At 52.9% G+C, this 25,215-nt stretch overlaps 1 protein-coding gene and 1 long non-coding RNA gene across 3 annotated transcripts in view; one reads left to right on the plus strand and one right to left on the minus strand.

Annotated features, from left to right (window-relative positions):
• Positions 1–9,762, minus strand: part of LOC311512375 — a 26,501-nt gene extending 16,739 nt beyond the window's left edge. The window contains exons 1-2 of the long non-coding RNA XR_014709445.1: positions 9,700–9,762; positions 3,786–3,999 (exon numbers count right to left, since the gene is read on the minus strand). This is a non-coding gene — a long non-coding RNA (uncharacterized lncRNA). The remainder of the gene's footprint in view (positions 1–3,785; positions 4,000–9,699) is intronic.
• LOC311512354 (semaphorin-7A-like) overlaps positions 1–22,206 on the plus strand; it is a 22,933-nt gene extending 727 nt beyond the window's left edge. Inside the window, exons 2-14 of one of the 2 annotated variants that reach the window (XM_084613547.1) lie at positions 2,197–2,336; positions 3,068–3,130; positions 3,887–3,985; positions 4,407–4,515; positions 5,303–5,401; positions 6,542–6,681; positions 7,034–7,209; positions 7,940–8,048; positions 10,591–10,795; positions 11,707–11,822; positions 12,412–12,584; positions 15,452–15,504; positions 17,134–22,206. In XM_084613547.1, the coding sequence (XP_084469673.1) occupies positions 2,197–2,336; positions 3,068–3,130; positions 3,887–3,985; positions 4,407–4,515; positions 5,303–5,401; positions 6,542–6,681; positions 7,034–7,209; positions 7,940–8,048; positions 10,591–10,795; positions 11,707–11,822; positions 12,412–12,584; positions 15,452–15,504; positions 17,134–17,471 (1,820 nt within the window). In that variant the 3' untranslated portion in view covers positions 17,472–22,206. Of the gene's footprint in view, positions 1–2,196; positions 2,337–3,067; positions 3,131–3,886; positions 3,986–4,406; positions 4,516–5,302; positions 5,402–6,541; positions 6,682–7,033; positions 7,210–7,939; positions 8,049–10,590; positions 10,796–11,706; positions 11,823–12,411; positions 12,585–15,448; positions 15,505–17,133 lie in introns of both variants that reach the window. The other variant, XM_084613546.1, reaches the window with a different exon arrangement.
• Positions 22,207–25,215: the final 3,009 nt, after the last annotated feature.

Genomic DNA, 25,215 nt, shown 5'->3' on the forward strand with positions numbered 1-25,215 from the left:
CTCCTAGCTGTTGAAAGAGCCAGCTGGTGCCTCCGTTACTGAAAGAGGGACTACGGATGTTATAGACAAGTCTCTGCACCCTCTGCAATGCAGATAAGTGCCCCCAGCTGCAGCATGATCCATGCCTTACTCTCCAAAATTGCCTCTACCAGGAGACCAATTCCTCAGCACAATCCAGTCTGACCCTCCCTCGTGAAAAAGCCCCTGCCCCTTGACCCGCATTCATTGTGAAGTGTTGGTGGCTTGCCAGGGGGAGAAAAACAACATCTGTGTAATGCAGCCGCTGCAGTTTTCTGATGGCTCTGCGGTTTCCCGGAGCAGAGTGGTGTCTTTTTTTCCCTTTGCCACTCAACGCACAGAGAATGAAAAAGCCACATTGCACACACCGTGGCCTGTTCCAGCTCTGCCCCCTTGCTCCAGTGGGAAACCAAAGCCCATCTTTGCTTGGCAGCAAAAGCACCAAGGGGTGTCTCGTGCAGGGCGTGGCTGAAAACGTTTGCCCTGAAAGAGGCGCTAGGAGGGAAGGAAGATCCATTGCTTTGGTAGTGACATGGAAGTGGTATGGGCCAGGGAGGCAATAAAGGTAAAGGGGCGTCCATTACTGTACCCCTTGGGCTAGCCTGAGAGGCAATCCCATAGCAGGAAGTCATTGCAGGGTAGTTGCCAGCGATGGGACCTAAGAATCAGTTTCCCCCCGTTTCCCCCAAATCCTCCCCTATAAGAGTCCCCACCTGGCAGCCTGGTGGGAGGCTGTCTGTCAGAATCAGAGGCAGGGCCTGCTCCCCTGAGCTCAGCAGGGGGCAGAATTGAGCCCCCAGGTCTGCTCTCTCTCTCTCAGTGCCTGCAGCCCCCACCCACTGATGGTGGAGGAGAATTTTTGCTGCTGGTGAGGGTGCTCTCCTTGTCAAAGCCAGAGATGACTTAACCCTCTGTACCCTGATGCCCAGCCAACAGCCACTCCCCATCCCTGGGTGGGTGCATCATGATGCCCCCCTCTCCCTGATCCTTAGTACCAGGACCAGAAACTCCTACATGCCCACACCCATCCCATGGTCACTACTCTAGTGAAAACATAATGGCGCTCCCTCCTGCATGATAAGCCTGTGCCAATGGGAGGCCAAGAGGGCGGGTCACTGCACAACCAAGAGAGCCAGAATCCCAGGCTGGGGGCAGGTACCAGCTCCAAGAGCCAGCCGCACCTGGTCTGGCTTCTTGGCTGGCCGCAAGATGACCGCAGCAAGGAGCAGCCCATGGCTGTGTGCTGTCCCTACGGGGCAGGGACCAGCTTTCTGCATTGGCTTGTACAGGACCTGGCGCCATCCTGGTTACAGGGCAGGGTGTGTAGGTGCCTGGATCAGCGACCGTGGGCATGCCGCACAAGAGCTGTGTGCTTGTCTGCCGGTGCCCCCTACTGGAGCCCTGTGGACCTGCCTGTGTGCGAAATAAGCTGGGTGCCTGCTTCCAGAGCAGCATTTCTCAACCTTTGTGGTACCAGGGGCAAGCTTCCTGCCTTCCTGAACTGCGTCAGGGAAATCTCAGACACCGGCGCCAGTCCACGGACCAGTTTTCAAGAAACCCTGCTCTGGACTATTGCCCTGCTGGGGCAGATTTGGCCTGCGTAAGGCTGAGGTTTTCATGCTACCCATGGACAGGCTGAGGTCCAGGAACAATGTGCACTGGGGCGCGTTCATAAAATGTGGATTGGGCCGGCCGGAGCTAGCTTTTCCCTCTTCCCCTGTAGCAGGAACCGACAGCGTCTCTTTAAGCCTTCGATAGGCAAGGGGTGGGTTTGGCAGGTCTCAGTCCAGTCTCTAGTGTCCACACTATAAAGAAGCTGCCATCCAGTTTGGCACCGAGTGTCCGGAAAGAGAGACTGAGCATCAGAATGGGCCCTGAATTGTTGCCTCAGGGAGAGTCTGGCGACCCCAAGAGACGCTGTGCGGTCTAGCGAACTGTGCTGCCAGCTGGGCTCTCTTCCCAGCACTGCAGCTTGCCCACCGTGGGTCCCAAACTATGGCCCTGCTGTGTGCCTCAGTTTCCCCATCTGAAAACGGGAGGAGGCTGATCGCAAGATATTTGCCTTAGAGAGGAAAGAAGCCAGCTGGGAAGGATGGGCTGGGGGTAGAGTCTGGATTTCAGCCTTCAGCAAACTTTATCCTCTCCTTTCTCGTCCTGCCCCCTCACTTTCCCCCCCAGACTCTCCTGTGCTAAGCTTTGAGAATGGGGAGAAGTCCACAGTCCTCTTCCATGATGCCGGATCTGAGCAGCTGTACGTTGGGGGCAGGGGAGCGCTGCGCATCTTGACATTTAAGGAGGCGGAGGTCAACCAGACCCAGGTAAGAGGTGGGGTGTGTGGGGGTCCCTCGCCCCTCTCATTGGGTTTATTCTGGCCCCTGCCATCCCCTCCCTCCCGGGCCTGCAATGATGGTGTATGATCAGCTGGAGGCCCCAGAGCTGACAAGCCAATGAAGAGATCTGGCAGCTTTTAGAGGAGACTGGCTCAGGCACCAGGAAGAGACTCCCAGCAAGGACAGGCTCCATCAGATCCTACTGGCGAGTTTCCTTTCCTTGGGCCATCAGCCAACCCCAGCTCAGCCTAAGGAAGGCAGCTCCCAGCCGAGACCAGGCTGGGCTTTGAAAGGAGAGTCCCTTTGAGAGTCACTTGCCGGGCTCAGGGGCCACCTGCCAGCTGGCCAGGTACCCACGGGACGGCCACCTGCCATCCCACAGCAGGGCTTTCCTCTCTCGAGGCCGCACGGCCAGAGAGATCTCGGGCTGTCTCCATTTGCAGCAGGTCCCCCTGGGAGCACAGAGGTGCTGCGTGAGGGGCTCCGATAAACACGAGGTTAATGCCACATCTCCCCACTCCCCTTGCATAGTCGATGGGGGCGGCTCGGGGCTGTGAGGTCTGTGGGAAGATGGGGTATGGCCAGGGTCAGAGACCCCTCCTGTGACGGATCAGAAGCACCATCCCCTTGAGGGCTACCCCACTGGCCCTTTCCACCTGTGGCCAGGGGCATGGGGCGGATCAGGGTCTGATCAGCATTCCTCCCCGTCTGCCTCCCAGGTTCCCCTGCGGGCTGATGAGAAGGTGGAGAAGAACTGCAGGAGCAAGCCTGGGGTGGTGCAGGTGAGAGGGGACCCTGGCGAGGGATGGGCCTGAGCCGTGAGCGACTGACACCCCCAGCAGCATGTTGAGCCCCCCAGAGACGGCTAATGGAGCTTAGAGACGCCCCCACAGTGCTGATCATGGAGGGACCCCTTGCCTCTGCTCCGGGCAGGGCCGGTGGTCCCTTCACCATGCCAGGGCTTGGCTCCAAGGAGCTGGGCAGTTGCTTTGAGCTTCCTTCCCCGCCATAGTTTCTCCATTTCCTGAGCGCGTCCCGCTACCCACTGAACAGACAGCATTGCATGGTGGGGGGGGGTCTAGTAGGTAGAGCAAAGGGGGGCTGGGAGGCAGGACTCCTGGGTTCTGTTCCCAGCTGTGGGAGGGGAATGGGGCTTCTAAGTAGAGCAAACGTGGAGTCTGGGAGGCAGGACTCCTGGGTTCTGTTCCCAGCTGTGGGAGGGGAATGGGGCTTCTAAGTAGAGCAAACGTGGAGTCTGGGAGGCAGGACTCCTGGGTTCTGTTTCCAGCTCTGGGACGGGACTGGGGTCTAGTGGTGGGAGCAGAGGCCAGGGACTCAGAACTCGTGGGTTCTATCCCAGCTGTGCCCCTGACTCTGTCACCCATCAGGGCTCTATCGTGGGTGTATAATCACACACAGAGGACGTCTCAGATCTACCTGCTCAGTGAAATGCCGAGGGCTGGGTCTGTTCCTGCCATTAATGCCGGGTACGTGTAACGAGCACTAACCACAGTGCTTCGGGGCTGGTTCTCCCACAGGCCGAGTGTGACAACTACATCCGGGTGATCCAGAGGCTGAACAGCAGCTCCATCATCGTCTGTGGCACCAACGCTGGTTCCCCCAAATGCTGGTTCCTGGTGAGCATGGCAGGCTGGGGGAATGCATAGAGAATGGCCCATGGGCATAGGGGGCACTAGTCACCTCACTCATAACTGGGACATTTCCATCCCCGGGTCTATAATATTGCCCTGTGACCTGTCAAATCTGGGTTCATTTTCCTAAGACATCGCTTAAGGAAGTGTGAGTCCAGTGGGTTAAAGTAGGGGGTTGGGTGCCAGGACTCCTGGGTTCCATTCCCAGCTCTGCAGTGGACTCCCGCGGCCCCTGCCCTGTCTCCATGTGTGTAAGATGGGCACTGCCTCGCAGGGAAAATAGAATCAGAGAAATGTCAGACTGCAAGAGGCCAGTTGGGCTGAGGTCTGTGAAGCTTCTTGGGTAAGAAGATCTATAGAAACAATTAAAACTGTTGGCTTGGGTTTACCCCCACTCCCCTCCCAGACCAATGACACGACACTGCAGCAGGACAAACGGGGCCAAGCCCTTGCCATCAGCGGGGAGAGCCTCGCCCCGGCATCACCGTCTCAGCCGGCTGCAGCCATCGCTGTGGGTAAGGAGATCCACCTCTGTCCATCCCCAGATAGAGTGGGGGGCGGGGATCCACCTAGGGTCCCCCTGGGCCTCGCCCTGGGTGTGTTCTCTGCCTCTTGCTCTCTGGATCCCAAGCCCCAGAGGAGCGGTGCCGGAGAGGGAGGTGGCATTGGACCCATGCAGTGGGCTTCCCCACTGCAGCCTGTAATATCCCAAGATGAGCCAGGCCCATGGGAAGGTCCAGTGGACAGGGGAGGTTGGGAGCAGGGCTGGTGCCAATAAAGGAGTTTCCTTCTTTGGAGGAGATCCCACTGCAGCCTAGATGGGCTTTGGAACTCTGCTGAGAGGTGATGGGGACCAGGACTCCTGGGTTCTATTCCCAGCAAGGGTTCTACTGGTTGGCGCAGGGGATGAGGAGCCTGGACTCCTGGGTTCTATTCCCAGTGAGGAGTCTACTGGTTGGGGATGGGGAACCAAGACTCCTGGGTTCTGTTCCCAGCTCTGGAAGGGAATGTGGGCTAGTGGTTAGAGCAGGCAACTGGGAGCCAGGATATGTGGGTTCTAGTCCCGCCTCTACTCCTGTCTCCCAGTGTGACCTGCAGCTGGCCATGAAGAACAAGGTTTGTTCTTTGTTGCCCATGGACCAGGGTCCTCTGTTGTCTTGAAAGTGGATATTGGCATACTGGATAATGGCCATACTCCACAGGAGGCTGGTGGGGCTTCCCCCCAGAAGGTGGGAGGGGGCTAGGGCTCCCGCCCCCCCATGGAGAACACCCATCCTCTTTTGTCTTGGGTTAATATTGCAGAGGGCAGCCTGTACTCGGCATTGTCCCAGGACAGAAGCACCATCCAGAGGAGCTATGGCCCAAGGAAGCTGCTGAGGACAGAAGATAAATGGCTCACCAGTAAGAGAGACTTTTCCTATTGGCCTGCCCCAAGGCGGGTCAGAGCAGCCAGGCTGGGCCCGACGCTTTCCCCAAAGATCCATCACCTCCAGTAGCAGCCAGTCCCTGATGCTGCTGGATCTCACCCCAAGGCAACGCACTGGGTCAAACCTTGCATGTGCCAGGGGTTGTTTGCCAATCCATCCTGCTGGAGTGATCATCTGGTTCCTTTAGCATCAAACTCCATTACCCCAGTCTCAGCTGAAACAGCTATGTGTTATTTTGGCCATAGAACTGTCCAGCCCCCACAGTGTTTGCCTTGCTGAACCCCTGCAGCAGGGAGTTCCATAGGTTGGCATTTCAGAACCCTTCAGCTCTAGCAATCTAGGCTGGAAAGGTAATAAGAAGAAGGTTGAAAGACACATTTGCAAGCATGGCAGATGGCATCCAGAAAAAGCTGGCACTTCAGAGAATGGGTACACTGCCCCTTACTGCAGAGATGATACAGATTCTCTGCCAGTAGAAGCTCTGATTCCCAAAACAAAATGTGGTCATGGGGATAGAGCACTGAAGTGGGGAACAGGAGACCAAGATTCTGTTCCTGGTTCTGCTGCTGGGTGACCTTGGGCAAGTTCCTTTCTGTGCCTCAGTTTCCCATCTGCAAAATGGGGATAGTGATACTGACCTCCTTTGGGGAGAGCTAGGGATGATGACTATTATTCTATGAAACAGATGCAATCCAGGAGAGTCAATTCACACAACAGTCTTGCAAGCCTCACAGTAGTTAAAAGTCCTTCTTAAAGCCCCAGCTCATTTAGTCCCGGCATTGCAAGAGAATCTCAGCTTGCTTTAAAATATAAATTATTTAGCTCTCCTGGTTGCAGAGAAAAGCTGGAAAATGTGATTCCGAAAGGCTCAGAATAACCAGAACCCCGCATTTATTTATTTATTTATTTATTTATTTATTTCCAATCTCTTGATTCTAAAGCCAGTCTCATTGTTTTGAGGGGCCTGGGGTTGGCGACACGCATGACCCCCTCCAGGCCCGTATCTTGACTTGGCCAAGGAGTTAGTGGTGGTGCTGACACACACATGGCTCCAGCCAAATTTCTTTACACACTTCGATCTCTTTTCCCACCCCATCCCCCTTTCCTCCCGCAGAGGCAGAGTTCGTCAGCGCCGCCTTGGTGCCGGAAAAGGAGTCCAACCTGGATGAAATCTACTTCTTCTATAACGAAGTCAACAAGACGGCGGGGCTGGACGAAGAGCCGGTCAAAGCCCGGCTGGGCCGCGTGTGTAAGGTACGGAGACCCCGCGGGCCGAGAGCTGGCAGTGAAAGGCAAATGTCTGTCATTCTTACACCTGACACGGGTGCGAGGGTGATGTCACAGTGTGAGCAGCAGGCCCTGGAAGCATGAAGTAGCCGGAGCTAAAAAGACCAGTTTTGTGAGCCATGTCTGTGAGCCACATGAGTTCTCAATGCGTAGTTATAACAACTCTCGCTGTTGTTATAACGGGCCGTGGCCGTGCGCTTTGGCCAGCATGGTTCAGGCCACGCGTGGATCTGGTGGCAGGGGCAGGGGGCGTTGTGGTGGAACGTTCGTGCTCTAGGCCTGAAGAGCTCTGGGATTTTCCCTCTGTCACCCTGCTTAGGTGGATGAAGGTGGAAAGAGCCTCCTGGTCGATTTCTGGACCACGTTCCTCCAGGCCAGGCTGGTGTGCGGCGGTCCCACCCATCCCCAGCGCTTCAACGAGCTGCGCGATGCTGTGGTCCTGGGCAAGGGGCAGACAGGCCGAGGGATGCTGTACGGGATCTTCGCCAGTGCCTGGTGAGCAGGGGCCGCAGCCGGAGCCGGGCAGGGCTGGGGCCACGCTGCAGGCTGAAGTCACACAGACTCCTTGCCCCACGGCTGGTGAAGGGGGCAGAACGTTGCCTGGGGGTGCAGGGAGAAGGCAGGGCCATGGTAGGGGGGGCTCTCGCCCACCCTGTTGTTCCTCTCCCATGGAGTATGCCTGCTGCTGTCATGAGGCAGGTGGGAATCACGGTGCCCCTTCGCCAGGAGAACCTCCCCCCATGACCAGGGGAATAGCATAGGCGTGGTTTGACGTATATATTTGGGGGGCAGGGGCAGCTCCAGTCAGGCCAATGGGGCCAAGCGTAGAGGGGGAAATTCCATGCCTGCCCCAGACTTGCAGTTTGGGGGAGCAACATCCCCCCCTCATCCCCAGCTCCATCCCCAAACTCTGCCCGTGAAGAATAGGGCAGGAAGCTGCCCAGCCCGGAGCGGCTTAGACAGGCAGGACATCCACTGGGCAAAGAGGCAGAAGACAATGACAAGGCGTCTGAGCTCCCTGGCCAGTCTCCCCCTCCCCGAGCAGGGAAAGTAACTCGGTGCTGGCTCCCCGGTTCGACTCCAGCACAGGCCCGCCGCGCCTGCCATTCATTTCCGTCGAGTGGGCCTCAGAGCCCAGGTCCTAGCACAAAGCATCCAGTGCCAGTGGTAACCAGCTCTGCCTTGCCAGCTGCCAAAGCCTGAAGGGAGCATTTTCCACCTGCAGGGGCACGACTGCCGTGTGCGCCTACTCCATGGACACGGTGACCCACACCTTCCGAACCTCCAAGCTCAAGGGCTACACCAGCGTCCTGCCAGCGCACCGACCCGGCACGGTGAGGCCTGCATGGGGCGGGGTTTGCGTCCCAAAACAGCTCCCCAGGAGTAACGAAGGGACCCCCATTTCTGACAGCGAACGGAGGTGTTGGGGGATGGACTCCGAGCTTCTATGGCTTGCAGGGAATTACCAGAGAGCTGCCCGGGGCAGTCAGTAGCCACAAAGGGCCCGCTGTCACAGGGGCCTACAAGTGGCTGTGGAGTCATTTCGAAAGTGCAGCTTTGCCCTTCTGCTTTCTGGGAGCTGCATGATTAGGCGGGAGGGGCCCAGGCCAAGCACTGAGCACCCCTTTAAATGCTTGCAAATAAAAGTAACCCAGAGCTCTTCCTCCTTTCCACGGGAATTTGTAAACAACAAATTATCTCCACAGGGCCAAGCTTCCTGTGCAACCCCACTCATCCCTCTATCCACAGCCCCCCATCCCTCCAAAGGAAAGCCAGCCATCTCTTCCCTGCTGCCCTCAGCACCTCCCAGTCGCTGTCTCTCCTCTACTCTCTGCCAGCTCCTTCTCCACGGGACCCCTAGCACCAGACGCCTGGGTCCTGTCACATCTTTAGGAGCAAACTGAACCTGTGGCAGGGAGAGGGTTAGTAGCTGCAGTGAGCGCTCTGGAGGGAGGACTGGGAAGGAGATGGGACTGGCCCAAGGTCACCCAGCAGATCAGTGGCAAAGCTAGGGATGGAACCTGGTCCCCCTCAGTCCCACGTGGGTGCCCGAAGGGGGCAGGTGCACATGAATAGGGAAGCGTTTAGGGAGGACAAACAGGTGAGCACAGAGACTGTTGCAATCTCATGGATACAAGAGTGGGGCGAATAACACATTGTTCGGTTCACTGGCAAGTCCGGAAAATCGGGGGAAGAATCATTTGGGGCAACCCAAAATTGAAATTAAAAGAAAATGGGCAAATCAAAAAGTCAAACATTTTCATTTTGGGGCGAACAAAGTTTCATTTCAGTTCGGGGCTTTTGCCTCCTTTTTTAAAAACGAAATTAAAGGGAATTTCAAAACAAAAAGTGGTTTGAATCGAAACATTTTTTGACATTTTTGAAAAAAAATGTAGGGTTTTTCCCCAACCCCGAACAATTTGCCGAAACCAACACGAATTCACAAAATATTGCAACTGAGCCGATCCTGCATTGTTTCTTGGTTAGAAAAAAGTGTCGTATGAAACATTTCGCTCAACTCCCATAGCAGCATTTAGGTCCAGATCCTCAAAGGTATTTCGGTGCCTAACTCCCTCTGACCAGGGAGCCACACTGCGGTTACTTAATTAGGGCAAACTGCAAAGAATGGGGCAGACCATCCCCAAAGCTGGTGGTCATTCCAGTGCTTAGATCCACCAAGCTAGCCTCAAAACAGCTTCTACAACACCTCACTGGCTACCCAGAAGCCAAAACTCAGTTCTCTTAAAGCAAGCCAGCCTTAGGCCTCCAGCCAGACACCCAGGTCAAATAGGATGAGGATTGCTGAACACATTATTCATCATAGAAGATAGTTCTACCAATCCCAAAGGATCGGACACATTACCTCCCAGGTTAATGAATATTTCAGATCTTACCCAAACACACGCATACAGCCAACTCTTATTAACTAAGCTACAAGTTATTTAAAAAGAAAAGAGAGTATGGTTAAAAGATCAGTATACATACAGACATGAGCCCAGTTCTGAGATCAGATTCACTGTAGAGATGGTGAGTTTTGTAGTTGAAAAGAGTTCTTTCAGAATTAGTCCATAGGTTATAGTCCAATGTTCATATTCAGGGTGATCCAGATGGGACTGGAGATCTCAGTCTTATGACTCAAGTTTCCCCTGCATAAAGTATCAAGCAGATCTGAGATGAAAGGATCAGGTGCCAAGAGTCTTTTATACAGTTTTCTAGCAGCCTCTTGACCATACAGTCCTGGTTGAACAATAGGCTTTTGATGTAACCTTCTGTTTCCCAAAAATCACCAGTAATCAAGTACATGGATTAACATAAAGTAATTTTATCCGTTAAGCAGTTCATATACAGTTTACCACAAACTTTAAAGAGACGTAGAGACAATGACATTATTTCACCCAAAATTTGTCTAAATGTTAATATTCCCTTTTGATCTCTGAATCAATAGCTATAATAATAGACAGGAACTGTCCGTTTACATGGCTAACATCTAAAAAGATGTAAGTCAACACATACAATTAGTATTACCTCTAGTTTTCTAACAATACAGGTTTTTATTTCAAAGTTCTAGCCTATCTAACATAGAATGGCCCTAATCACCATTTACATACTTTTCTACATGTCTCTAAAGGTTGACTCTGAGTCATTTAGCGATGAGCTGCTTAACCCTTTCTGGCCATGTGTCACACTCCCATTAATTCTAGTAGGAGTTAGGTGCCTAACTCTCTTTGACACTCTGCTGGTTAACCCCCAAAATGAGCTCTGCGTTGGGTGGCTCCTCGAAGACATCACTGGAGCAGCCTGAGGGTGCAGGGTCTGTCTGTGCAGAAATTGGCCTCCCTCTTTGTTACCCCCCTTCCTCTTCCGTTCTTTCCATAGTGCGTCCCCTACAATTCCCCCAGCGCCCCCTCCAAAGCAGTCCTCAGCATCATCAAAGATTACCCCGAGATCGAGACCGTCATCTACCCCGAGGGGCAGCGCCCCCTGTATGTGCTGCAGACCAATGACACCTACACCAAGGTGGTGGCTGACAGGGTCCTGGACGCCAGCAACACTTCTCGCACTGTCCTCTACCTTGGGACGGGTAGGTGTGGAGGGAGCTGGGGATGTTCCTTCTGGGACTCAGCCTTTGTGGAGCCACGTCTGGGTGTTTAGGTTTTGTCAGTGTGGGGACGCAAAGTGGCCTAGGCCACACAGTAGAGCCAAGAATAGCACCCAGGAATTCCCAGCCCTCCTGCTCTAACCACTAGACACCCCTCCCCTCCCAGAGCCAGGATCCAGGAGTCTTGACTCCCAGCTGCCTGCTCTAAGCACTAGCCCCCACTCCCCCAAGAAGTCAGGCAGCTGAAGATCCCAGGGCGAGATGCCTGCCGCATCCGCCCCATGCCAGCCACTGGTCAGGTGGGGTCTGTGCCTCCTCAGAGGGCCTGGTCGTTGTTGAGCAGACACTGGCCCTGGTGATTCCTCCCCCAGGAGAGTCTCTTCTACCCGACGGCGCTGTGTGCTTGCCCTGTGTGGTGAAGTGTAGGCCAGGACGCAGCTGGCTCAGGGCTCGGCTCGCCTCCAGGTCACCAGTTCGACTCCAGCGCTGGCTGGGGATGGCTTTGTGCCATTCTGGTCTGACAGCTGCTCACTGGCCTTTGTGTTATGAGCTGGGGGGGGCGAAAGGGGGGGATACCCAGGTGTCCACATCACAAACCTGGGAGCACCGCAGACAGCATGTTGACCCCTTTCTGGGCAGCCCCAGCAAAGGCCAAGGGCTTGCCTGGGCCCCGGAGACGGCGCTCCCCTCCAGTGGGTCCCTCCAGGGCAGAGCTGGGGCACGGGGGCAGGCCCACTGAGGGCAACTAGCCCTGTCCCTGCTCGGACTCTCCCTGTCCTGGGCATGCAGGGAGGCCTCTGGCTGTTTGCAGGTGAAACCCTGGCCAAGCTCCCATCGCCTTCGAGGGGGCCGGGCTCCTTCTTCTGAGCTCCCTATGTCCCTGGCTGCTGCAGATAAAGGGAAGATCCACAAAGTCCTGCAGAGTGGAGGGCAGACGGTCATCATCTCTGAGCTAAGCCCTTTCCAGAGAGACGCGCCCATCTCTGGGATGGCCCTGGATGCCGCCACAGTAAGCGCCCTTCCCCCCTCTCTATCTTTGCTCTGTATTTAACATTGGTTAATTTAGAGCTGTCTCTAAATGCTGTGGGGTTTTCTTGGTCCTGCTCCAGGCTAGGGGGCTCGGTAAGAGGAGCCCACGATCTGGGTCTAGCAGCCATTAGTCTGCAGAGAGGCAGCCTTGAGTAAGGTGGAGTGGGTTGTGCCTCACTGTTTTAGGGAGCAGCCTGCTTTGTCTCTCACTGCTTTGGGGTTCTTCTGTGTCAGGGTTCTGGATTCTAAGCAGGGAGGTCGTGTTACACTGCAGCCTTCCAGCAAGAGTATTTGGTTTTGTCTAACGTCTCAGTGTGTATGCCATGAACAGAACACCTGTTTCTAAGACAGACCTCACCCCCTCCCCCCTCACCAAGTGCTTTTGCTTGTGAAGTCCATTATGGGCATAATCCTGCTGCCAATGGAGATTTCAATGGGAATTTGGCCAACGCTTCTACTTGGAAAGGAATTGGCCCCAGTTTGCATCGCACCAGTAAGTTCCAGAGCATGCGGCCTCCTTTCTCGCTTGTTTGTTTGAACCTTTGACTAACCCAGCCCCTCCTTGGCAGGGGCACCTCTATGCAGCCACTGAGTTCGAGGTGACGCGCCTGCCACTGGCAGACTGCGGGCAGTACAGGGAGACCTGCTGGAAGTGTGTCCTCGCCAAGGACCCATACTGCGGATGGGATCCAGACAGCAAAAAATGCTCAACCATATCCCAAGAGGCAAACGACACTGCCAGGTGTGCTCGGGCTTAAAGGCGGAATGCTTTGCTCCCAATCCGCCATCCTTTCAATGGTCTTGTCAAGTCGGGGAGAGAGGGAGGAAAGAAAAGGAGCTGGTAGCTGTAAACGTACACACAGCAATATGGAGGCAGCATGGTCTATTGGTTAGAGCATCTGTCACACAGGGAGATTTCAGGATGCCTGGGTTCTATTCCCAGCTGTGGGAGGGAGAGATGTTTACTGGTTAGAGCATGAGGACGGCAGCTAGGACACCTGGGTTCTATTCCCAGCTATGCCACTGATTCGCTGTATAACCGTGGCCAAATCACTTCCCCGTGCCTCGGTTTGCCCATCTGTATAATTTCTTCACGTTCACATTTTTGGAACACAACTTTAGGGCACCTCCTGTATTCCAAACATAGACAAAGGCTGCCCATAAACAGATCCACCCGAGCTCATGCCTGCCCCAACCATAGCCTTGACAAAGGGGGAAACTTAAAGCTGAGCTTTGCCAGGAGCTGGGAGGGTTACAAATCTGGGCTCTGGTGGAACATGCAGGGAGGAGAGGAGCAAGTTCCAAAATCGAGGACCCTGCTCAGAGAAGGCCCTCTGGTTTATCCTGAGGGAGCTCCAGGTGAGGCTGATTTCAACTTTGCTACCAATCACAGGGGAAGAGGCTAACCGTCTCATGGGGTTAATTCTTTCCCACCCTTGCAAATCACTCGATGATGTCTACACTGCAGAGCCTAGTCTAGCCACAGAGTACAGCAGCAGGAGTTCTTCTGCTGGCATAGCTCCACCGCCTCCCTGAACGACGTTAGCTATGCTGAAAGCAGCATTCTTCTGCCTGCATAGCTACATCTACACTGCGGGGCGGGGAGGGTCTCTTGTTGGCACAGCTCTGACACCAGGACATGTGGGGTTTTGTCACACCCCTGACCAACAAAGCTATGCCGCTATACTTTTTCAGTATAGATCAGGCCTCAGATTCGTGGGTGAAAGGCATTTTGTATAGAGAATTGGCAGGAAAATTTGCATTGAAAAAGTTTTCTGTTTCGACAAAACAATACGTGTCTATTTCAGTTACATTTTCTTTCGGAAAAAAAATGAAAACAAACCCATGTTGGGAATGGTGCGATGTCCTATTCTGACTTTTTCAGAAGGAAAAGTTTTGAGTTTTCATTTTAAAAAGACTTTTTTGGTTTAGAAATTTATTTTATAGAGAATTAAAAAAAAAATAAAACGGGCTGAAATGTTTCAATTGACGGAAGCGAAACTGGTGGAATTTGGTTCTGTGAAAAAGTTTGAAATTTTGGTTTTAAATATTCATTTTCAGACCAGCTGTAATGAATGTATTATTATTATTATTATATATATATATGGGGGGGAGGGATAGCTCAGTGGTTTGAGCATTGGCCTGCTAACCCAGGGTTGTGAGTTCAATCCTTGAGGGGGCCATTTAGGGATTTGGGGCAAAAATTGGGGATTGGTCCTGCTTTGAGCAGGGGGTTGGACTAGATGACCTCGTGAGGTCCCTTCCAATCCTGATATTCTAAAAAGAAATAAACCTGAATATGCTTGCTTGGGACTTCTAAACCTAGGCTAGACAAAACCCTAGAGCAGTGTTTCTCAATCTGCCGCCCACTTGCTGCTTTTGGCCCAAGCAGCACACAGCTGGGGCCCGTGTGACATCCTCAGGGCCATACAAGGTAGTATCTATATTGTGTGGATGCAGCCTACATAACACACAGGGAGCTGCATGTGCAATTCACAAGGGTAAATAGGTTGAGAACCACTGCCCTAGAGACTGTCCCCGACTGCACAACCCTGGCAGGGGAATGGCTTGGCTGTAGAGTTGGTCAGGAAATGGGATTTTTTTCCCTATGGAAAACTTAGATTTTTTGGGCAAAAATTCAAATAATGGAAAAATTCAGAAGTGCTACCATGGGGCCTCATGGGAGTTGTAGTTCATGCACCTCAAGCTCCAGTTCTCCTCCCTAGGCTGTGGTCCACCCCTGAGCTACAACTCCCATGATGCACCTTGGTCCTGCCTCTTGGAGAGACAGTGCATCATGGGAGTTTTTGGCCGTAGTGCATCATGGTAGTGCAGCTCGGGAGCTCAGTCTGTGGAGGAGAATGGGGACATGAAACAATCAACCTACATCTCTCCCGTGAGGCACTGTGCTATTTCGGTGTTTCAACAAACCAATGAATTTTGCTAGAGAAAGCAGACCCTTTTTGTGAAAGGATACTAACTTCTGTTTATATAGTCATCCACCGTGAAGGGTAAATAAGAAATGCAGCTACCTCTAGGCTAGAGCAAGAGAACTAGAACAGGGCCCGGCAGTGCTGCACAGTAGGAGCCAGAATCCTGTATCCTGGCAGGAGGTCTGACTAGACCCCCGCAACTCACCTTATGCTTTTGTATGTAGCGCGAGCTCCTCACCTCTGTGTTGCAAGATGTTGGAGCCACAGAGTGAGCAACGGGGGGGGGGGGGGTCCTCACGCCAGGGGCTGCAGCTCAGCAGTGAGGAAAGAGTAACGTTAGGCTCTCGCTAAGGCACTAGAGTTTTGGGGCCGTGTCCCTCCATTGCACCAGCACTGAGCCCTGCTGGTAGTGAGAGTGGGCATGCTATATCCCTGGCACTTTAATGGCCTTGCCAGCTAAGCTTGGTGCAGAGTAGGAAAATCCCATTGCTGTGAAAATCCCAGTAGTTATCATGGGGGGAGCACAGGGGGTGCTGTGCCTTCCTCGGGGGCTGGGGCTAAGCATTGGCCCTTGTTAAAATGACAATCACTTTTCTGGATGAGGATGCAATAGTTGCGTGTCCCTTGCCCCCCTCCTGAATGATTTCCTCTCTCTCTCTGCCTTTCCTTGCAGCAGCTTCCTGCAGAGCCTGGACCCAGAGGCTGAGGACGTGTGTGAAGGTGCAGCAGGTAGGTGCCTCGGCCTTTGTGGACCCCTGGTTGCACACAGGTGTTGCTGCCTCGGCTGAGGAGACCCTCCCTGAAAAGCAGATGGCAAAAGGCCCATCTGCCTGAGGGAATCTCGCTGGTGCCTCCGTGGGCATGGAAAAAACAAGCTGCGTCTCTCAGGACTGCGAGGCCGTGTCTAAGCTAGACCCGTCTGCCTTCAGTCTCCCACTGGAGCTGCTGCCCGTGCCGCTCCAGTAATGGGATTTTCCTACTCTGCACCAAGCTTAGCTGGCAAGGCCATTAAAGTGCCAGGGATATAGCATGCCCACTCTCACTACCAGCAGGGCTCAGTGCTGGTGCAATGGAGGGACACGGCCCCAAAACTCTAGTGCCTTAGCAAGAGCCTAATGTTACTCTTTCCCCACTGCTGAGCTGCAGCACCTGGCGTGAGGACCCCCCTGTTGCTGGCAAAGTGCCTCCCCCCTCCGTCTGAATTCGTGCATTTCCAGCTTCAAAAGCTGAGACCAAGGTACTGCAGGAAAATGGTTCGGTCGAGACCGTGCCATAAATCCAGGGTTGTGCTAGCCGTCGGCAGGAGTCAATCTGTGGTAATGGTTCAAACACCCCAGTAATAAGGTGCGGAGTGGTAGAATGGTTGGAGCAGGGGGACCCAGGAGCCAGGTCTCCTGGGTTCTCATCCCAGCCCTGGGCCAGGGGCCAGCATGGAATTTTCAGAATGGCTCCAGGTCAGATTGGCACGTGCTCATCACTCCCAATGGGGATTAGATTTTCCCAACGAATTCAGGTCCCCTTTAGGGCATGTCTAGACTGCAATCCTGGGGTGTGAGTGACGGCAATTCGAGTGGATGTACCCGACCTAGCTTTCATTTAGCTAGCTCGGGTATCAAAGCAGTGAAGCTGCGATAGTCTGTGCTCCTGTGAGCGAGTACCCAGGGGCCGGGCTTGTACAGCTTGTGCGTGCGGCCATGGCGTCCTCCTGCAGCCAAGAGAGCTAGATTGAAGCTGGCTCAGGTATGTCCACACCATCTGGAATCACAGCCCGGGACTGCAGTGTAGACATACCCAGAGGCGCCTAAATAAGGGCTGAATTTTCCAAAGTTCTTAGCAGCTGCCACTGCGACCCTCAGAGCCAGACTGTCAGCAGAGTTCAGCTCCCGGCCTGCACCCAGTGTGCTGAGAGCTGCTGATAATTCCCGCCTCCTGCCCAGAAGAGGGAAACTAGAACTCCTGGGTTCTCCTGCCAGCCCTGCCCAGGAATCCTGAGCAAAGTCCTTCAGCCAGAGCATTGGCTTCCTCTTCTGCAAAAAAAAATGGCAACCATCACATTAACCTCTGTGGGACACGCAAGCTGGGACACGCAAGCTCCTGCAGGTATTCACAGCACTTTGAGATATTTGGATGGGGTTCTACATACAGCAGATTGCGGCTGTTTCATTTCAATACGGGCTTTTCTTAGCCTCGCTGTCGAGGCCCAGTGTGTCCGTGTGCTCAGAGGCTGGGGCTGCATTTGGTTGGGATTTTGTGCCTCCAAATTATGGCTCTCATTCTTTCCCCTGTTCAGTCTCCTCTCCCCCACCACCTTTCCCTTTATGATTGCTCTGCTCTAACCCCTGATCCCTCTGTTCAAAGAACAAGTAGCGCAGGAAGCTCTGAAAAAGGTGAGCGTGGACTCGACCAGCTACATCTACCTCCCGTGCCCTCTGCGCTCCCACCACGCCATCTACACCTGGGTCAAAGACGGCACCAAGCAGTACCCCTGTGCCATGGACGGGCACTCCTGCACGCTGCGCTTTGGGAAGAACGCCCCCATGGACCAGGGGCTGTTCAAATGCACAGCCACGGAGGACGGCTACCTAGAGGAGATTACTGCCTATAAACTCACGCTCAACGCTGCCTGCATCCCACAGCTCTCCGTGACAGTGGCCGCTGGTGTTTTATTCCTGGTCATCACCACCCTCTTGCTCTAGACTTTGCCATCCAAGTGAAGATCTCATTACACTGCCAACGCCCTCTCTTTCTTTTTCTTCTTGTAACCCTCCCTCCTGATGATTCTCCCTTTAAACCCCAAACAAAACATGTGACGCTCTAGGGACAAAATTCCAGGGGGCTCTTCCTAACGCTCCAATTTGGGCATCCCATCAGCAACCACAGCCGTTGCGGTGGGGGTTTTGCTAGCCATCGATAATTACCCAGGAGCCTCCTTCTCAAAATGTAAAGCACGACTAAACTTGGCAGAGCTGGGGCGCGGGAGAAGTTAGAGTAGAGGCCAGGAGGGTAAATGGACTATTTATTTTGCTGCTCAGTGAGCTAGTGAATTTGTTCAGCACAAGACCTGCTGCATGCTGATCCCAGTTTAGCATCCAGCTTGTCTGATAGGCACTGGTCCAGACTGGGGGTTTGCTTGTTCCAAGGCTGCTGGGCTATAGGATTTTGCTGGTTTCCATGATGTGGCTTTCTAATGCTTCTTTAAGGAACAAGCCTCCCAAGGTGCTGCTGGGGGAAAGAAGATGCATGAGTGGGTCTCTTCCAACTCTAGCTGCTAGGAGCTAAATCCTTTTAGCATCCATGTTGTTTAAAGGGAAAACTCCCCTGCTGATGCCCCAAGTCTGACCTGTTCGGAGTCATGATCCAGGCTGTTCTCACTCCTGTCTTTTATGCACAGTTACCCTGATTACCAGCCTGGCCTGTGTTTTCAAGGGAAGGGAGAGTGATCATCCAGACACCCACACTCTGAGCTTACACTGGGGTAAATGCAGAGTCACTGTGCTGACTTGGCGCTTCCTGTGATGGATCCGCCTTCAAGCAACCATCTTCAGCTACCACCTTGCAGTGGTTTCAGTCGGCACCATGCAGTGGCCGTGGGAGGGACCTCAGGCTTGATTCCGCACGACTGTCTCAAATCCACCACTCTGAGCAACTGCGCTGAAAAGGGACAGATGGAGAAGGGCTTCCAGCTAGAGGGGATTTCAAATCGAAAAGCAAAAGAGAGGGAGGGAAAGTTAGCAGCTGAGCTCAGTCGTACCTATGTAAATCTGGATGGCACTCACATGAAGAGGTGTGGTAGCTGAGTGGTGAAGACACTGTCCTACCAGCCTGAAGGTTGTGGGATGAGTCTTGCTCGCTCTCATGCTAGGATGCTCTCTCCCCTGCGAAATGGGAACCTGCTCCATCAGGTTAGGGCAGTCAGGGTCCACATCAATTCCTTATGTCCCGTTGGCTCTGAAAGTGATGTGCCTTAACTGTGTCAGCCTAATGAGCCATTGGCTTGGGGAAGCTTTGCCTTTGCCTCATGAGAATGACTCCAGTCTGACACTGCTGCAATGGAGATCAGAATCTGGCCCAGAGACCAGGAGAGATGGATTCAAAACTGGCTTTCAATCTTGCCCCATTGCTCATTTCCCACAGGATTACCAAACCAGTGCTTTAGGTGCTTGTGCAATGGTACGGAAAGAGTTAATCATGTCACCTTTCTCCACCTTCTGTGTCCAGAGGATACTGACCAAGCCAGTGCCCTGGACGTTAAACTACATTGGCTAAATTTGCAAGCAAACCTAAAAAAACAAAGAACATAAGAACGGTCGTACTGGGTCAGACCAATGGTCCATCTAGCTCAGTATCCTGTCTTCTGACAGTGGCCAGGGCCAGATGCTTCAGAAGGATTGAACAGAGCAGGGCAATTTATTGAGTGATCCATCCCCTGTCATCCAGTCCCAGCTTCTGACAGTCAGCGGTTTAGGGACACCCTGAACAGGGGGTTGTGTCCCAGACCATCTTGGCTAATAGCCATTGATGGACCTATCTGCCAAGAACTTATCTCATTCTTTTTTGAACCCACCCCCAGTTATACTTTTGGCCTTCGCAACATCCCCAGGCAATGAGTTCCACAGGTTAATTGTGCATTGTGTGAAGAAGTGCTTCCTTATGTTTGTTTTAAACCTGCTGCCTGTTAATTTCAGTGCATGACCCCTGGTTTGTGTAAAATTCTGGTGATTTTGAGCCAGAAACCAAAACCCTCCTTTCAGCAGGTTAGCGGCTCTGCTGAGTGCCAAAACAGCTGTCCGCATCTGGTTACCGCACCTCTACCAGAATCCAGCTGCTTCCTTCTCCTGATTTTCAGCAAAATAATTTTTTTATCTTTGTATAAAATAGATATGAAAGTTTTTGCAAAAAAAAAAAAAAGATGAGGATAAAAATTTCCCAGTCCCTAAACTAGCTATAGTCAGCAGCTGTATGAATGTAGCTAATGGCCCATGTAGTTTAAAAAACCCAACCAAACAGGTAGGATGTTAGAGTAACTCCCTTTGCTTGTATTTATCAGCTCTGCGTATTTATTTGGTGTTATTAAAGAGGTATTGTCTACTGAGCATAAGGCGCAGCCCCAGGCACTCCTGGGTTCCAATCCTAGCTCTGTTACCGAGTCTCTGTGCGACACTGTGCCTCAATTTCCCCATCTGTGACATGGGGCTAATGACAGTGCTGAACCTCACAGGGTTGTCACCATTCATGTTTGAAAAGCACAACAGAAGGGCTGTGTTTTACTTTAAAGCGATGGGAACGTAGGATGGGGTATCGGGAGTCTCCGAATCCCACTCTGTTACAGTCGGGGCTGTCCCCAGATAGCCTCACCTGCTGTTCTAGGTCTGCCCTTAGATTGGCTGGGAAGGATTTCACTGCCTAGGAAAACAAGCATGTGTAGGAGAAGGAGATGTGTGGGTCGTAAATTACAGTGACTGGCCACCACTACCCCATGCTCCCGGCGGTGTGTGTGAGCAGAATAATGTCTCATTATGGGGAACTCAGAGGTATGCAGATCTTCTTTTTATAGCTCATCCGTGGTTTTATTTTTTACCCATCCCTACAGCCTACCTCTGCTCTTCTCCCCACCCATGCCCTGGGCCAGCATGTCCTGAAGGCAGTGCCCAAGCTGCCAGTGAATGCCAGCACGTGTGTGTTTTGCAATCCCTGGAGAGGAAGCAGAGAGATTTCTGCTGCTGTGTCCAGCCAGACTTCGGTCATGGGGGAGTAGCGCAATTTAGAGTAACTCTCAGACAAATGCCAGGGATGCCATTAGGCTGCGCCATTAAATGGAAAGTACAAAAGTGCCAGATTGTCAGGACTGGATGCTAAAGGGTTAATCTCTTAATCCAAGAGCAAGCAGGGCAGCTTTGCCCCATGCTGTGTTCTCTGCTAGCAGGACCTCGGGCTATTTTTTAACACCAGGAGGAGGCGACAGGTTGCCTGGACAATCCACTTCATAGGCCAAGTGATGGCTAGAAATAAGGTAATTTACTAGATGCACACAAAGCAGATTGGTAGCATTTAACACTAAATTCAGCAGGGAGGCTGGGGTCCCAGAAAGGCTGCAGGGTTATTGGAGGGGCAACACAAATCTGTCTTGAAGCAGTAGGGGCCCCCATTGCTTTAATCGGTGTAGTTATATAGGCGGCAGCATGGTCTAGTGGCTAGCGCAGCAGCCGCCCATATCCTGCCCCTGACTGGCAGTGTGACCTGGACACATGATGCTGCTGCTCTGTGCCTCAGTTTCCCCATCTGTGACAGGGGAGCTGATACTAGAGCTCTGTTAATATATCTATATATTTTATTACACGCACCACTGTTTGGAAGTCAAATGGGGCTGGGGTCCTGGCTGCCACTCCACCAGGGAGGAGGGAAAGAAGAGAACCTAAAAATGGCAAAGAATGACCCAGGACTATTAAACCAACAGTTGAGGTCCATAAAAACAATGAGGAGTCCAGTGGCAACAGATTTATTTGGGCATAAGCTTTCGTGGGTAAAAATCCCACTTCTTCAGATGCATGGAGGTCCGTGTTTCTGATGCCCAGCCCCACTCCACTTTTTGGCTCTGTGCTGTCTGTTTCCCTTATTACCCCACGATGACTCTGAAGAGTGGATGTAAAACTGGTCTCATGGCGCAAGTATCTCCCAGCGAGATGGGGTGGGGGCCTGTTAAGGAAGAGGTTTATATTAATATTCGGATAGGAAACCTGAATGAATTTCTTGGAGCATGATCGCAGGAAGTCCCAATGTCGCTATTGTCATATCTGGTGTTTTCCTTAAAACTCCAGCTCCTGGAGTCCTGTGATTGCAGGAGAATCTCAGCTGTCATTTAAAAAATATAGGTGTCTAGTGCAGAAAAGCTTGAAAACGCAACCCCTGGAGGCTCAAAACCCAGAAGGCAAATGAGACAAATGCCACAGTTATTGTTTTTTAAAAAACAATCTCGAGATTTTTTTTAGAGGCCTGAGCTGATTTTTGCATATTTGAGGCTGGCGATGCTGGCAGTCCCATGTTTGCACCAAGTCGGGGCGCTGTATATTGGAAAAACACAAGTTTGTTTTTTTTCCCTTTCCTGTTTGATACTCTAGAACTTCCGTTGCTGGAGGAATGCAAAAAGCGACCAGAAGCTGCCTTTAGCTGCCTCTTAGTAAACAATCCTCTGCCCTCTCTTTCTGAAAGAAACAGAGCAATGTTGTCTGGCTCCCTCCCATGGCATATGCTTCCACTCCTGCAGGACCCCGCTTTGCTGTGTAGCCATCTGAATATCTGTGTGTTCCGCCCCTTTGTAACAGGTGACTCCCCCCGCGCCCCCTCCGAAAAAACAACCTATGTTCCGTTCTCTTCTGAGTCGAAAGAAAGTGTAACGTGTGCTGGGGAAAGGAATAAATGCGTGCATTCGCCAAACGCTAAGTGTCTGATGGCTGAATCTCTCTCTCTCTCTAATGATATGGCCCTATGGCAGGGGTGGCCAACTTGAGCCTGAAAAGGAGCCAGAATTTACCAACGTACATTGCCAAAAAGCCACAGTAATACGTCAGCAGCCCCACATCAGCTCCCCCCCCGCCCCTGCTCCCAGCACCTCCCACCCACTGGCAGCCCCGCGGATCAGCGCCACCCCCTCCCTCCCCACACCTCCCGATCAGCTGTTTCATGGCGTGCAGGAGGCTCTTTGGGGAGGAGGGGGAAGCGAGGGCATGGCCGACTTAGGGAAGGGGTGGAGTGGGGGCAGGGCCTGTGGCAGAGCCAGGGGTTGAGCAGTGAGCACCCCCCGGCACATTGGAAAGTTGGCACGTGTAGCTCCAGCCACGGAGTCGGTGCCTAGACAAGGAGCCGCATATTAACCTCTGAAGAGCCGCATGGGGCTCTGGAGACACAGGTTGGCCACCCCGGCCCTATGGTGCATAGCAGCCCATCGTCACTGTGTGAGAAAGATGCTGCTGCCCCAGTAATGTGCTTTCAGCCATGCTGCCTGCCTTTTGGCACTATGTAGGGTTAGGGGTGTTAGTACTTGGGAGCGGGAACCCAGATGTTTCAGGAATTGGGTTTGGTGACTCGCTATGGGGTGTTCTTGACTCTGAGTAACTACTGCAGCCAACATGGAATAGGGGGACATAATAGACTTAAAACGAATGCCTTGACCTCCTATGGCCATTGAACATCCCAATGGCATTGTTAGCAAGAGTAAGGATAGTAACCCCAATGTCCTGGCTAAGTTCATACTTGGGTGGTTACATTCTTCCTGCCTTAACTGCCCCTGCAGTTCCACCGGATGATGTTGTGTGCTGTTAAACAGCTGCCGTTGTTTGATAGCAGAGGTGGCTGCATTTCAGTGGTAGATGAACTGGTGACCCATATAATCTGTAAAGTGCTTTGCCGTGATAGGTGCCCTGGAAATGTCAATTGCCATCCTTATTCTCTCCTGCATCTTGCTTTCAGCCACATGCCCTTGGGTTATTTGGAAATCCCTAACATGGGCCAGAGACTTGGAATGTTACCTTTGTAGCAGGCTCATTCTCTGAGATCTCATGTCTTGCCCAGGTGGAGATCACCCCTTAGCAGTAGCTGGGGGGGGGGGGGGTGCCTGTGGGCGAGAACTGGCTGGGGGGCGGTACTGGCAGGTGAGAGCTGCACGGAGCTGCTTGCGCGCCTCCGACTAGGAGCCGGACCTGCTGCTGGTCGCTTCTGGGGCACAGCACGGTCCGCGGTGCCAGGACAGGCAGGAAACCTGCCTCTGCACCCCCGCTGTGCTGCTGACCAGGAGCCGCCCGAGGTAAGCCCACGCCCCAATCCCCTGCAGCAGCCCTGAGCCCCCCAAACCCGGAGCCCCCTCCTGCAACCCAAACCCCTCATCCCTGGCCCCACCCCAGAGCCTGCATCCCCAGCCCAGAGCCCTGACCCCCTCCCGCACCTCTGCCCAAGCCCAGAGCCCCCTCCCACACCCTGAACCTCTCATTCCTGGCCCTACCCTGCAGCCCTCATCCCCGCACCCAAACCCTCTGCCCCAGCTCTGAGCCCCTCCCACACCCCAAACCCCTCATCCCCAGCTCCCTTGGGTCACGGGCATCAACAATTTTCTTCAACTAGGTCCGCAGAAAAAAAGTTTGAAAACCACTGTCCTAAAGGATTCTTTCCTGGCTCATTGGTTTCTAATGGAAGAGATTACATAGATTACGAAACCAGAAGGGACTACTGTGATCATCTAGTGTGCCCACAGGCCATAGGAGTTCACTGAATTCATTTCTGTTTGAACTAAATTTTTTTAGAAAAACATCCAATTTGATTTAATATTGCCCAGGATGGAGAATCTGCTACAACTGTAAGGAAGTTGTTCCAATGGTTCCTTCGCCATTAAAAATTTGAGCCTGATTTCTGGTCTGAATGAGCCTAGCTTCACAGCTATTGGATCGTGTTATACCTTTCTCTGCCAGGTTGAAGAGCCCAGTATCAATTGTTTGTTGTAGGTACTTTAAATAAACTGGGGTTAAATTACCCCTTAACCTTCTCTTGGCTAAACTCAACAGATTGAGCTGCTTGAGCACTGGACTGTTCCCTCTAAGTGGTAGGGAGGTAGAACTGTAGGCAATCAGTGGTAGATTAATGATTTTGCCACCCCTAGGCCCAGAAATAATTGCCGCCCCCTCCCAGCAGCTCCCCCCTGCCCCAGCTCACTTCCGCTCCGCCTCCTCCCCTGAGCGGGCTGCTGGGTCCTGCTTCTCCCCGCTCCTTGCCAGTGCTTGCACGTGAAACAGCTTCACAAAGGAGGGGAGAAGGGGGGGAACAAGGCTTGCTCAGGAGAGGAGGCAGGGCCAGGATTTGGAGAAGGGGACCAAGAGGGGCAGGGAGGGGGCGGGGAATGGGGGCGGGGAAGGGTGGAGTTGGGGCAGGGGCAGAGGGCGCAAACCAGTACTGGGGGAAGCAGCCTCTGGCTGCTATTATAAATTTGCCACCCCTGCAAATTTGCCACCCTAGGCCTTGTTGGCCTAGGCATTAATACACCACTGTATACAATGGAGATTTGGGAATTTGGGGTTTGTCTACATAGGGAAATTGACTGGCATAGCTATAGGGAATAATTAGTCTGGTATAGCTATTCTGGAACAGCTCCCCATGTGGATACTCTATTCCAGAATAAATGAGACCTTAGTGTCCACATGGTACTCCTGAGGGCATTCTGTGCCAAAAAATTCTGTGCATAATATTTTAAAATTCTGCAAATTTTATTTGTCAAATGTGGAGGCTCCAGCATGGCATTGGGGAGCACAGGACACTGTGCAACTCCCCACCCCAGGACACAGACTCAGCGGTGAGGCTGCACCCAACACAATGCAAGGACCAGGCCTGCCCCAGAAACATCCCAGGGCCCTGCCCCTCTATGCCAAGTGCACCAGGTGTGAGCAGGCAGGCTCAGCAAGG

This window comes from Lepidochelys olivacea (genome assembly GCF_965140295.1).
Source record: "Lepidochelys olivacea isolate rLepOli2 genome assembly, chromosome: 24".
NCBI lineage: Eukaryota > Metazoa > Chordata > Testudines > Cheloniidae > Lepidochelys > Lepidochelys olivacea.